General features: G+C 39.1%; 1 protein-coding gene, 1 long non-coding RNA gene and 1 pseudogene across 4 annotated transcripts in view; 2 read left to right on the top strand and 1 right to left on the bottom strand.

The window, feature by feature from the left end:
• TPST1 (tyrosylprotein sulfotransferase 1) overlaps positions 1-14,646 on the top strand; it is a 159,411-nt gene that overhangs the window by 39,079 nt on the left and 105,686 nt on the right. For 2 of the 3 annotated variants that reach the window (XM_034988736.1, XM_034988735.1), the window contains one exon: positions 2,191-3,136. In XM_034988736.1, the coding sequence (XP_034844627.1) occupies positions 2,292-3,136 (845 nt within the window). In that variant the 5' untranslated portion in view covers positions 2,191-2,291. Of the gene's footprint in view, positions 1-1,963; positions 3,137-14,646 lie in introns of those variants that run through there. The other variant, XM_034988737.1, reaches the window with a different exon arrangement.
• On the bottom strand, positions 8,377-8,781 carry LOC117999533 (annotated as a pseudogene).
• LOC117999534 overlaps positions 9,485-14,646 on the top strand; it is a 48,734-nt gene continuing 43,572 nt past the window's right edge. Inside the window, exon 1 of the long non-coding RNA XR_004676284.1 lies at positions 9,485-12,681. This is a non-coding gene — a long non-coding RNA (uncharacterized LOC117999534). The remainder of the gene's footprint in view (positions 12,682-14,646) is intronic.

Below are 14,646 nucleotides of genomic sequence, written 5' to 3'. Positions count from 1 at the left end.
TAGAGGAGCACATTCAAAGTTCAGGGCATTTTCAAATCTGCACTGGTGTTTACTTTCCTCTCATTCGTTTCATGTCTCCTCTTTGCCTCCATGCATCTCTGAGTTGGCAGTGAGCTTGCCAGTCACGACTGCACCCTGAGACTGCTAGAGCTGTTCGTCCTGCCCGCTCACCTGCCGCCTGGAACATCACTTACGCTGAGAGCACAGCGGAGCATGTGTGTTACTCACCACTCCAAAATGAGTGATCTCCCTTTGATCCTGGCAGCAAAGCCACCATTATTCATAGTTTGCCCTGCCTGGCCTTGCTCTGCAGAACCTCTGTCCTGCTGAGTAGGTGGATGATGGAGTGGGAATCGTCTTAGGCAAGAATGCCACAGACTCTCATTGCTCTTACTCAACATTTAGCAGTTTTCAAGCATAAATGCTGCTTAGGTTGTTGTATTCCTTTGATTTCCAGAGGACCGAAAGGGTCGTCAGTTTCATCCTGCTTTCAATTGGTTTTGGGGGAGAATTGCGTACCCTCTCACTAGTCCATAGCTCGATGTTCTGCCTCTCAGAAGGTATTCTTTTTTTAGTATAGCTAGTCATTTCCCCAGGTGTACTTACTATCAGTCAGGAGACCTATGGAATTTTTAAGGAATTAGCTCCTGTGGTTGAGGTGCTGGCATTTTAAAAATCCATAGAGCAGTCCAGCAGATAAAAGTTGATGTTAACCTTGAGTCCAAATTCTGCAGGGTAGAAAGCTGGAAATTCAGGTAGAATTTCCACATTGCTGTCTTGAAGATAATTCCTTTTTCTTCAGGAACCATGTCTTTTCTCTTAAGGACTTCAGTTGTTGGACGAGACCTACTCATCTTATGAAGGCTAATCTGCTTTAATCAGAGTCTGTTAATTTATTTTTTTATTTAATTGTTAATCATCTAAAAAATGGCTTCCCAGCAACATCTAGACTAAACTAGTGTTTGGTGTTTGACAAACACAGGGCTCCATAGCCTAGCCAAGTTGACACATAAAATTAACTATCCCACCTCTGAACTGAGGATTCAGGGTACATTTTTTTAGTCTAGGTGTAGTCTGATTGCTGTCTGCTTCATAGTATGTATCCTAGCTCCAGCTAAACTAGTGTTTGCATAATATGTGTATTTTACATAGACATATAATATGTATATTTTACATAGTGTATGTATTTTACATACATGTCCTTGCTTCTACACATCCACATCTTTGGTCATGTGTATCTTCAGCTTAGAAAACTGTGTGTCTAAATCTTATCTGTCCTTCTGAAGGCTAGATCACAGACACATATGCATAATTGTCTTTACACACTATTCACCAGCTCTCCTGAACTACTTCTTGTCACCTAAATATGCTGTGTTCTGTCATGTCATTGTGCAAGTTCCTAGTGCTTAGAGTACCCCTCCCTCTTGTTCAGTGTTCTGTCATGTCATTGTGTGCAGGAACTTGCACACAAGTTCCTACTGCTTAGAGTACCCCTTCCTCTTATTTTCTATAGGCTTTTATAGCTTCCTCTGGTAGACTTATGTGCTTCTTTTCATTATACTCTCATTGTCCCGTTGGCTTATTTCTACTAAGGCAATGATTGCATTTTGTCATTGTTTGCGTATCTGTCCGTTCATGAGACTTTGTTTCCTGAGAGCAGAGGTCACTGCACTGCTGTCTTTTTCAAAGCTTATCCTCAGCCAAGCCCAAGTATCTGGCCTATAGTATCTAAATAAATAACTTGCGGGATAAACTCAATCTTTGTTAAAGTTTTGGGAGTTGTATATTTCTTCTGAAATTTCTCTTTAGAGTAGAATGTAGAGATAATGACTTCTTAGGGGTGAAGCAAATGTGAGTATCAGTGATGAGCCTTGGGTTAGACTCCAAACATATTTGGGCGTATTAAATATTTTCATGACTCACTGATAGAAATAGTTTTATTTTTCCATTCTGTGCAAGGTACATAGAATTGTTACATTAAGAAAAGCTGTTTCTGATTAGAAATGATTTGTTTTTGCTTGCATTTGTGTATACTTGTGTTCTAAGAATATCACAGTATCTAGGATTGCTTCAGCTTCTTTCTAGCGAAAATGTAATGGTGATCACTGATGACTAAGTTGTAAACAATCTTCTTTTTTTTGTAAACAATCTTAATGTGATGATAAAGTAACTTTTTCCTTTTCCCATTAGATGTTGATCCTCTTTCTTCAGTAGAATCTCCATGGCCTGAACATTTTCTGAAAATTATTTTGAGCAGACTATCTGTTTAATAACAAGATAACCACATCAAGATGGTTGGAAAACTGAAGCAGAACTTACTATTGGCATGTCTGGTGATCAGTTCTGTGACTGTGTTTTACTTGGGCCAACACGCCATGGAATGCCATCACCGAATAGAAGAACGTAGCCAGCCTCTCAAATTGGAGAGCACAAAGACCACTGTGCGAACTGGCCTGGACATCAAAGCCAATAAAACCTTTGCCTATCACAAAGATATGCCTTTAATATTTATTGGAGGTGTGCCTCGGAGTGGAACCACACTCATGAGGGCCATGCTAGATGCACACCCCGATATTCGCTGTGGAGAGGAAACCAGGGTGATTCCCCGAATCCTGGCCCTGAAGCAGATGTGGTCACGGTCAAGTAAAGAGAAAATACGCTTGGATGAGGCTGGTGTCACCGATGAAGTGCTGGATTCCGCCATGCAAGCCTTCCTACTAGAAATTATTGTTAAACATGGGGAACCAGCTCCTTATTTATGTAATAAAGATCCTTTTGCCCTGAAATCCTTAACTTACCTTGCTAGGTTATTCCCCAATGCCAAATTTCTCCTGATGGTCCGAGATGGCCGGGCATCAGTACATTCAATGATTTCTCGGAAAGTTACTATAGCTGGGTTTGACCTGAACAGCTATAGAGACTGTTTGACCAAGTGGAATCGTGCCATAGAGACCATGTATAACCAGTGTATGGAGGTTGGCTATAAAAAATGCATGTTAGTTCACTATGAACAACTTGTCTTGCATCCTGAACGGTGGATGAGAACACTCTTAAAGTTCCTTCATATTCCGTGGAACCACTCAGTATTACATCATGAGGAGATGATTGGGAAAGCTGGAGGAGTATCTCTGTCAAAGTGAGTAGATGTTGTTGTTGTTGTTTTTTTACCCTATCTTCAGGTAATAAAGGGGTGTGTGTGTGTGTGTGTGTGTGTGTGTGTGTGTGTGTAAACTATAGCTCTTTTTTGGAATAGATATAACTTCATCAGTGAGTTTTAAAAAAATTCTCTAGCCAGTTCATTATAGACCCTTTCATTTATTTAATTCATTTGTATATTTATGAATTGTTCCTTTTTATTTTTTTGATGAAAGCAAACCCAATTTATAGCAGTGAAAGGTCTTTTCACAAACCTTAGGCCTTAATGTCCATCATTCAATCTTGTGACTCCTTATTTCTAATTTCTAGATATTTTTATTAATATAGTTGGCTTTTGTGTGGATTAAGGTTAATGTGAGAAGCATCTCACATGTTGGTAAGCAAGTGGTGAATTCTAAGCATTTAGGAATTTTCAGTGATAGAGAAAAATAAAGACTAAGATTATCTAACCTAGTCCCTCATTTTACAGGTAGGAAGACTGAATCAGAAAGTAAAAATGATTCACTCAAATTTAGATGGAAAGGCCAGAATTAGAATCCATGCCTTGGTCTCAATGGGCTAGCGCTGTTTTCCGTAACATTTTATGACATGTAGTACTTCTTTTGTCATCTGATGGATCTTAATTTTTACAAAAGGGTAGAGAACTCCACAATTGAGAAGCTTAATCCCTAATCCATACAGGAAGTTCCTTAGATTCAAATGCTTCTAATATCATTGCGTTTTTTTCCCCTTTCTTATGAAGTGGTGACTGAGGTGCCCTGACTTGATCTGACAACGTGATTTGATGACTTACATACCTAGCTAGAACAAGGATATAAAAGTGAAACTACTGTTAGGTTCAGGTAGCATCTCCTTATAGGGAAAAGTTGGGTGTAAATAAGCTCTATTTTATTTTTTTCCATTTATAAAAGTAATATGTACCCCCTGTAAAAAAAAGAAAGAAAAGATAAAACAGTGTACTTCTCCCTTAGGTACCCTGCTTCCTCCTACCAAGGAATGTCTTCTTGATTTCTTTTTTTCAGTGTATAGAACTTGTACAGTGAGTATTGATTCCTGATGTAGATAATTTGAAAGGAACAGCTGCGTTTCTGCACTTAGCTTACAGGGTATTGATTATAAATTATTAGGTATGATCACTTTACTGGCTCTGGGTTATTTTTATTGATTCAAAGAAAATTATAGCCCTAGCTACTGTCATCATAGTTTATTGTTCTTTCCAGATAATAGACCATAACTAATTTCTAATCACCTGTATTCCTAGGTAAGCATTTCACTCTTTGTGCTTGTATGTTGGCCCAGATATTCTGATGCTGGTTCCTTCTAGAAGTATCAAATAAACCTGTTAGACCTAACCCCCCTCCCCCGCCCCCAGTCTGTCCAAATAGGGATTAAGATGATATGCTCAAGGTAAATTTTGGTGGAAATCAGGAAAAGATCATTTTACATATATATATAATTACTATGTTTAAGGCAAACATGAAGACTGAGGAAATTCATAGAAACTACAAATAGATAGATTTTAGAAGGGGAAGAGACCATACTTAGCATTTAGTATGCGGAATGGAGACCCAGTGAAGTTTTGTGCCTTGTCAAGAATCACACGTGGCAGAACCATGACTAGAACTTGCAGTACTTATTCCAAGATTCTTGGTATTATATGAGTTGGTTTTTTTTTTTTTTTTTGAAGATTTTATTTATTTTTTGACAGAGAGGGAACACAAGCAGGGGGAGTGGGAGAGGGAGAAGCAAGCTTCCCTGCGAGCAGGGAGCCCAATGCGGGGTTCGATCCCAGGACCCTGGGATCATGACCTGAGCCAAAGGCAGACGCTTAATGACTGAGCCACCCAGGCGCCCCATATGAGTTTTAATTAAGGCATACCTATAATTAAATGCACAGATATTCAGTGTACAATTTGATGAATGTTTACATCTGTATACACGTGTATAATCACCATTCATATAAAAATATAGAAAATTACCAGCACCCAGGAGGCTCCTTTATGCATCTTCTTGGTTAACATCGTCCTCAACCCAAAAGTAACCACTGTTCGGACCTCTATCACCAGAGGGGCTATGATGTCATATATGAAATTCAGAAACAGTCTTGCTTGTTTTTGAATTCATATAAATGCAAGCATGCCTCTTATTTTTTGCCTGGCTACTTCCATTTAACATTAGATTTACCCATCACATTGTAAACAGCAGCAGTTGATTCTTTTTCATTACTATGTAATATTCCAGCATATAAATATAACACAATTTATCCTTTGTTCCATTGGTGGACATTTGATGTTTCCAGTTTGGGGCTATTATGGATAAAGTTGCTAAGATCATTCCTGTACATTACTATTGGTGAACATAGCATTAATTTCTCTTGGGTATATACAAATGAGTAGAATCGCTGGATCGTAAGATATGTCTATATCTCTATATTTAGATGTCCTTAACAGATACTTGTTTTCCACAGTGTCTGTACCATTAATGTATGGCTATACTATACAGGAATGTGTTCTAGGTGCTTTGCATCTTCACCCACACTTGGTATTCTGAGTCCTTTTAATTTTAGGGTGGGTACAAGTATTTTTTTAAACCTAAAAACAAAACAGAAGAACAACATTGAACTCTTTTTTTGAAACAAATCTTCCCAGAATTCCATTATACAGCAGATAAAAACAGGGCGCCTGCGTGGCTCAGCGTTAAGCATCTGCCTTCAGCTCAGGTCATGATCCCAGGGTCCTGGGATCGAGCCCTACGTCGGGCTCCCTGCTGGGCGAAGAGCCTGCTTCTCCCTCTCCCACTCCCTCTGCTTGTGTTCCCTCTCTCGCTGTGTCTCTCTCTGTCAAAATTAATAAATAAAATCTTTAAAAAATAAAAATAAAAAAATAAAACAGATAAAAACAGAGCTACATTGGTTGAGGCAGGTCTAATCTAGGCTGTACTGCCTCTTTTAAGACTGAGTCCCTGCTCTCAAAAAGAGCTAACTGGGAGATAAGGCAGAAACATAGAATTATTCTATTAGTAAGTACCAAGTTGTAAATATTCCATGTTAGTTGAGAGGTCATGACCATAAGGAATTCATAGCCCAGAGTCAATCATCTGTGTGTTTTGCTTTTCTATAAATATTTTTATTCTGGGAAAATTGTTTAAGTATTTTAATACTTACTGTGGTATTATTTAGTACTAAAATACTGAAAATATTTAGGCAGTTTTGAAGGCTTGAAGATATCACCAGATGGCTCAGGAACATATGTAGAAATTGTTGGAAGACGGTGATAAGGAAAGCTTTCACAGTTCTACCTGCCCTATTTTGTTAACTATGAAAGTTAAGCTTTTTTTGCTTTGCTTAGGAATTTCCAGTTATTTTTAGTCAGAGAGGTACCTCTTGCCTCCCTGGTCAGTTCCAATTACAGTAGGAGCAAAAGGTAATCACCTGGTAGCATATATGAGTTCCTCTATGAAAGAATTTGGTGGAAGAAAGCATTCTTTCATTCTGGGGTGGTTCAGGTAATCTTCATAAGAGACTACTGTATATAAGCTAAGCTTTTTTAAAAACTGAAAATAAAAGCAAAGTTTTTAATGAGTGGGGAAGGGATGAAAACAGATTGCTTTGGGTGGCTGATAAGTTTAGTTCTGCATTAAGGTACAACTACAGAGTTTTAGGTACACTATTTATCCTTGATGTTTTTAGGTAGTCATTTCAAGTTCAATAGTAGAACTAGTTTCTCCAGTGATTGAAGTTGTAACGTTGATGTTTTGTTTTGTTTTGTTTATTTATTTATTTGAGAGAGAGAGAGAGCACATGAGAGGGGGGAGGGTCAGAGGGAGAAGCAGACTCCCTGCCGAGCAGGGAGCCCGATGCGGGACTCGATCCCGGGACTCCAGGATCATGACCTGAGCCGAAGGCAGTCGCTTAACCGACTGAGCCACCCAGGCGCCCGTAACTTGGATGTTTTGAATCCTGTGTTCTCTTTTAACAAATTCACACTGTTCAACTTCGTATTAAATTGAGCTGTAGTCTTGAATAAAATGGCTCCAAAAATGATATAGAACTCACTGATCTCTTTATTTCTTACATACTAACAGAGTAGAAAAGATTGAAGCATTTCTAAATGCCTTTTTGCCTTTATCTTTCAAGAAATGTTTGTGTAGAAAGGTTGGAGGGGGGGGCTCCATTTTAAGGAAAATACCTCACACAAATAGGTGGATTCTAGTAGAATTCTCCAAGTGATTGAATATGCAGTAGGACTTTGCTGATTAGAGAATGGTATCTACTGTCTGCCTGCTTCTCAAATAATTGGAGCAGGAAATGGAAATAAAGTTTGAGGCTATTTTTATTAACATTGTCTCGTGAATTGTGGAATTTCTGTGGAATTTCAGTCATTTCCATCTGGATACATTCAGGAAATTACTAGTGTATACAGCATTGTTCCTGCTTTTAAACTCATTAAGATACAATGAAATTACCTGGAACAAATAAAAATCATCAGTGACAATAACAAAAGAGTGCACCAAGGTATACTTAAGGATGACTAAAATAAAAAAGTAACCTAGGATCAGTGAACAAGTTTACTAGGTGAAAAAAGCAAAGCCAGAAAAACAAAACACTATAATGGTGACCCTTAAACAGAAGCAAATATAAGAATCACAACTACAATTCAGAGAGAAGTAATCTGCCCTTGGGGCAGACAAAAGATATACAACTATTAAGCACAAATAGGTTAGAAGGAAAAATACAGTAGCAGTGGCAAGTACAAGAGAACAAATAAGGATACAATAATTGACACTCAGAAGCTTCTAGAGTAAGTAAAGCAGAGAAAACCAGAAATCAGATCCAGAACAAAGAAAGCATTAAATAACAAAAATACAACTGAGTAAATTTTAACGATCTAATTGGCTTTATTAATTCATGAATCGGGCAGTGTCTCCCATCTAGTAAGTGGTGGGGGAGCCCCAAAGGACTACAGAAAAGGGAAGGTTTTTAAAGGTAGAGAGCCAGTGGGAAAAAAAAGGAAATTATTAGGAAAGAAACCATTGTTTTTGGTAAGGTTGCCCTCCTAAGGGGAATGGCTGGGGTCTATCAATAAATTTACTAGCGCTGACCAGGAAATTCCCATGTTGACTCGTTAAAGGTTATATTTCAGGGGGTGTGAAACTGCAGTTAGATTGGGTATTAAGACTTTTTTTTTTAGGAACAAAAACCGAGTTTTTTATTTGTTCATTTCATTTGAAGTATTCCTCAATGACAGTCCTTGGCCTGAGACTTTGTCATCATACAACTGCAACCAACCACTTTATGGGATTTTCCCTCCCTGTCACTTTTACAGAGGCTTACCCATTTCCCTACTTTCTTGTCATCAACCTTAATTAGGTTGATTTGGTGTGGAGCACAAAGGGCCTCCACCAACTTGACATCACAGTTGGGTGCAAACACACGAAGATGGGTTTGGTGTTTGTCTTGAGGTTTTGGCAGCTTCGCAAATTCCACCTGCGAGGTCATTGTGGTTGAGGGTGGGCTTCAGCGCCTTGTATAAAACAGTATTAACAGCCATTATATTTCTAGCAGCAAGGTCTTCCACCATGTGGTGGGTTACAGGTGCAGCCGAATCTGGAGTGCACACAGACCTCTGCTTCCACACCACTCCACAGGGGCAGGCCAAGAGAGGTGTTAAGTCTTGGTTTACTGTCTTGGGACTGTTGTAATCTAAGTGACACCATTTAGGCTGTGGTTTTCTTTTTAAAAAGGTAAATAGGTGAAAGCAATGCAGAAAAAGTCTTTTGGAAATGGAGATACTCCTAAGTAGAAAGAATAGTTACTAAATTTAGAATATTACATTTCTTTTTTAGTTTCCAAAATGGAATTTAGTTTGGAAATCAAACATTTTGATAGTATCTTACAGAATTAACAGAGGATGATACAACAAAACATCTGCTTGAAAATTTTCTAAATTTGGGGCGCCTGGGTGGCTCAGTCGTTAAGTGTCTGCCTTCGGCTCAGGTCATGATCCCAGGGTCCTGGGATCGAGCCCTGCATCGGGCTCCCTGCTCAGCAGGAAGGCTGCTTCTCCCTCTCCCACTCCCCCTGCATGTGTTCCCTCTCTTGCTATGTATCTGTCTGTCAAATAAATAAATAAAATCTTTAAAAAAAAAAAAGAAAATTTTCTAAATTTAAGGATAGCAAGAATATTATGAGCAAGTTAAGAGAAGGACAAGCGATGTTCACACAAATTATGATCACTTCTACAGTGTATAAAATTAATAGCATGCAAATTATGATTACCTGAGCTCTACTAGCTCAGATTAAAATATCCCAGAAGAATTTTATAAATATTTTTTTTTTTGTTTTTGAAAAATTATTTTGGGTTACTTATCCTTTGTGAAGGCAATAAACCTAGCTTTATAAATCTGGTTGTTAATCAAATACTACCTAAGAGCACTACCTTTGTAGTTGTGGAAATCACTGTTCTTCTGTACAAATTATAGGTAGCTGAGAACCCTTAGTTGGAGAAGGGTAATTAAACAAGGAATGCAACTGACAGCAAAACAGGTTGCAAAAGGAAAAGAACAGAGGAAAAATTGTATTTCAGAATGTGTTAGTGAAGAATGAGAAGAAGCAGAACAAGAACATAAATTAATAAAGCACAGTTCATACTTTCCTTGAAGAAGATGGCATTTGATGGTAAAAAACAGAAGTTGGGTGTTAGATCATTATTAATTTAGATGAGGTGTCTTTGCAAAAAATAGTGACTGAAGTAGCCATGGTTTTAAACAAAATAGTGGCTGTTATATAAAACAAGGCAGACCAAGGCTGGTTTAGAAGCTCTGCAGTCACCCAGCATTTAGGCTGCTTCCAGTTTTTGGCTCCATCAGCCCTGTGGTCCAAGTTGGAGCTCCAGTCATATCATCTGTGTCCTAAGTAGTAGGGTGGGGGTAGTGTGGGCATATAAGAGGCATTTAATATATTTTTAGGACATTTCCCATGAATTTCCTTCATTCCCTTACTCTCCACGTAACACTTCTTTCATTCTACTGGCTATAACATAGTCTTATGACCATATATAAAAGGCTAGGGAATGTAATTCTTATTCTAAGTGACCATGTGCCCAACTGAGAATTGTTTTTTCTTTTACTAAGAGGTATAGGCTAGATATTGGGGTAGACACATAGCTACTTCACTGAGTATGTATTGTGTGCCAGGCACCGTGTTACAGTCTCTGTCCCAAAGGTACACATGATCTAATGGAAGACACAGATTCATATGCAATACAATGCTAAGTATTATAGGAAACCAGGAAGAGGTAATCTGGGGCATTTAGGAAGGCCTTCCTGGACAATGTGGTATCAAACTGAGAAATAAAGCAGTGTTTCTTGATCTTGGCACTATTGACATTTTGGGCCAGATAATTCTTTGTTGTGGGGGCTGTCCTGTACATTGTGGGATGTTTAACAGCATCCCTGGCCTCTATAGATGCCAGTAGCAAACACCCTCCCCACTCTTGGGACAATCAAAAATGTTTCCAGACATTGCCAAATGCCTCCTAGGGGGCAAAATGCTCCTCTTCTCCCCTCCTGTTGAGAATCATTGACCTAAAGGATAAGTAGCTCAACAGATAAAGGGAAGAACATTCAGTTTGACTTGTAGGATAATGGGCTCCTTGGCTTGACCCATGGCTAGAGTGCTGTCCTTGACCGTCCAGAATATTTTTGTCTTCCTTAGCCAAATGAGCCATTAGGAGACATTACTCCTGGGAACAGCCTGTGTCTAACTCTAGTCCTACAGCACCCAAAAAGAAGAGATGGGGTGGCAGGCTTCTTGTGGCATGACTGCTGGCCCAACCTAGGGGCACAAAAGGACCTAGGGAACAACTCGGCCCTGTTATACCTGACCTATGGACCCTGCCCTTCCACCATGTAGTGAAAGTCACCCAAGCTCAGTCCCACTGGGCCCAGAATGTGGCATTTGTTTCCCATAGCCTAATGTAATTTTTAAAATGTAAAGTAAAATAAAATAAAACCAGGCAGGAGTCATCTGGAAGTTAAAATATGGACAAATTCACAAAGATGAGAAGCGTCTCATAAATTGTGGTATTTATGAGGAACTATAGGCAGTTTGGTGTTACTAGAAAGTTCATTTCTAGGCAGGAAGTAGTGGGAAATAAAGCTTGAGAGAGTTGATGGGGACCAGGCTTTGGAGGGCCTTTATATTTTATGCGAAAGATCTTGAATTTTATCCTAGACCAGTTGTTTGCAAACTTCTCTTATTGTGGGACACTCATTCCAAATGAAATCTCATAAGGAACCTTGGTATCTAACATACATAGAAGTGGAGTGGCTTTGGTTGAGGCAACATTTAATTTTGCTTGGATTTAACAAAATTGAAGTGAAACTCATGGAATTGTACTGTTTTTAAAAGATAAATTGACAGGGTGCCTGGGTGGCTCAGTCGGTTAAGCGTCTGACTCTTGATTTCAGCTCAGGTCATGATCTCGGGGCTGTGAGATAAGCCCCTATCAGGCTCTGCGCTCAGCAGGGAGTCTGCTTAAGAATCTCTCTTTCTCTCCCTTTGCCCCTACCCCCAGATGCACACGGCACTTTTTCTTTCTCTCAAATAAATAAACCATTAAAAGAAAAAAATTGATTATAACATCCTCCAAAATTTATAGAAATGATAAAAAAAATTTAAGCAGTTAGGATTATCATGGTTTCTAAGAACACTTAGTTTTAATACGTGTAAGTTTGACTTCGTTAATTAAAAAACAAAATTAAACAGTAAATTTGAAGATCTAATTGGCTTTATTAAATGATTCATGAATCTGGCAGCATCCCGTCTAGCAAGAAGAGGGGAGCTTCACTGAGCTAAATAAGAGGAAGGCTTTTAAAGGCAGAGGGTGTAAAGTAAAAGAAAGGAATTTATTAGCAAGGAATGCATTGTTTAGGCAAGGTTGCCTTACTGAGGGGAGTGGAAAGGGTCTATCAGTAAATTCTCAGTATTGACTAGGAAATTCTGTCAACTGGTTAAAGGTTACATTCCTGGTGGTTTGAAACTGCAATTAGACTAGGTATTAAGTCTTGGTTTCTTGACTTGGGCTTTAACCTAAGTGACATCATTTTGGGCCTGTGGTTTTCCTTTTAACAGTTATTCCCACCCCACCCCCCCTTTTGATCAGACTCTCAGCTTAACTGGGAGATGCGATTAGAATTTATGGCGTTAGCGCCACTCTCAGCTACCACTCTGTACTTCTGGTAGCTTTTGTTGATCCTTTGTGTGGCATTCACAGTTCATAACATTTTGCTTTATCTCTATGTGCTCACCTAAAAGATAATCAAGGACTATTCTATTATCAAGAACAATTTTGGCCAGAGTCTAAAGATACCTTTGTTGAGTAGCTATTGCGTTAGTAGCAGATTCTGCAACAATTTCAAGGATTAAGGAGAAGTTCCTGATCATAGCCTCATTTACATTTATCCCTAACAGAGGAAGTAGGGACCTGCCAAAAGGAGTGAATCCTGAATCCTGCAAGCTTCCTGGTAGGTCGTTTCAAGTCATGATGTAAATTCAGGGGAGTCAGCCAATAAGTTGTCTTATTTTGCTTGTAGAAAGTTAGGGCCAGGGGCGCCTGGGTGGCTCAGATGGTTAAGTGTCTGCCTTTGGCTTAGGTCATGATCCCAGCGTCCTGGGATCGAGCCCCGCATCGGGCTCCCTGCTCAGTGGGGGGCCTGCTTCTCCCCCTCCCTCTGCTTCTCCCCCTCCCTCTGCTTCTCCCCCTGCTGATATTCTCTCTCTCTCTGTATCTGTGTCTCGAATGAATAAATAAAAACTTAAAAAAAAAAAAAGTTAGGGCCAAGTTAGATTTTCTTCTAGCCTGCAATAAAAAGTTATTATAAATTCCAGAGGTTGGCACCCTTATCAGTGGCCTGAGAGATAAAGATAAAGGCATTATCTTTCCAGGCCAGTGGCAGAGGAGAGGAAAGGAAAAGGAGAAACGGTTTCATGTTCTGTTGACGTCTTGATCCATCGTGGGTGGAAGCAATTTACCTTGACGTTGGATACTTCTCTTCCTTGTAATTTGATTTGGAGGTCTCCAGTGTCTGTATAGGGCTAGATGTCATGTGGAGCCTTTAGCTGGGTGATGTGTACTAAAGGCTTAACACCTTCTAATTTTGCAGAGCAGTGTCAGTGGCCAGGAGCAATTGGTAAGGTTCTTTCCAATAGGGCTCAAGAGCTGTTTTTCTCTCATGTTTCCAAAAATGCCTAATCATTAGCTCTAAACTGTGACCTTTGAATTGGGATCCAGATAGACCTCGTTAACCTGTTGATAGGTTTCAACGTAAGACGTTAGAGGTTTACAGTAGCTTGTACTTTTCATAAGATAACAAGGGATCAGCAGAAGGTTGTATATTGATGGGATTCCAAGAAATTTGTAAGGTTTTTGTTAAGGTTTGTATGATCTGTCCAGTGAGGTGGGTGCCTCAGTCACTGGAAATTACAGAAGTTATATCCCAAGTGGGAAACACAATTTAAAAAAAAATTTTTTTTTTTTTTGGTCCTCACTGTGAGGGCATCAGCCTTGTGGCAGGGAAAGGCTTTAACCATCTGGAAAACATACATACAATAACAAGGACATCTTGATAACTCATATGAAATGGCAATTGAATAAAATCTAGCTGTAGGTGTTCAAAGGGTCCAGCGGGAGGAGGTCTGAGGCCTCTAGAGACAACAGTTTTTTCAGGATTATGGACCTGACAAGTCAGACATTGCTGATAGACCTTCTACAATTTTATAAAAGTTTCCCCACCAGTGTCTGTTTATAATTTCAGTCATCTTAAATGCACCATGGTGGGTGAAGGAATACAAAAACCAAAAAATAGGTTTTGTCATATGCTAGGAAGAGCCAAACAGCTGTCTTGGTTTTCCCATAGCTCTGACTGTTCATTTATAGCCATTGTTTATCCATATTAATTTCTCTGATTCAGGAGCATACTGTTACCTTGTTACAACAAGGGGCCATTTTTACAGAAGCTGAATGGATTTTATCCATGTGTCAGAATCTTTTTTTTTTTTAAAGATTTTATTTATTTATTCATGATAGACAGAGAGAGAGAGAGAGAAACAGAGGGAGAAGCAGGCTCCCAAGGAGCAGGGAGCCTGATGTGGGACTCGATCCCAGGACCCTGGGATCATGACCTGAGCCGAAGGCAGACGCTTAACCATCTGAGCCACCCAGGCACCCTGTCAGAATCTTTATAGAGTCTGTCGCTACTGCTGTGCGTGAAAGTCAGCTTGATCACACGTTAAAATTTCCTTCCAAAGATTTATTTTCCACAAACTTTTTACAACTCTCTTTTTTACATTCAGATTTTGTTCAGTTTTCCCACTTTAAATAACCAGTATCAAAAATAAGTAACTAAATAGCCAGTTTCATTTTAGGACAAAATTATTTTCTTTCAACAAAAATGTTATTTCTATTTTTCAGATTTTTTCTTAATCAGAAA

This window comes from Mirounga leonina, unplaced genomic scaffold (genome assembly GCF_011800145.1).
Source record: "Mirounga leonina isolate KUSES-001 unplaced genomic scaffold, KU_Mleo_1.0 Mir_454, whole genome shotgun sequence".
In the NCBI taxonomy this organism is placed as follows: domain Eukaryota; kingdom Metazoa; phylum Chordata; class Mammalia; order Carnivora; family Phocidae; genus Mirounga; species Mirounga leonina.
Note: the sequence above shows the minus strand (reverse complement) of the source record. Positions and strands in the feature narration are given on the sequence as shown.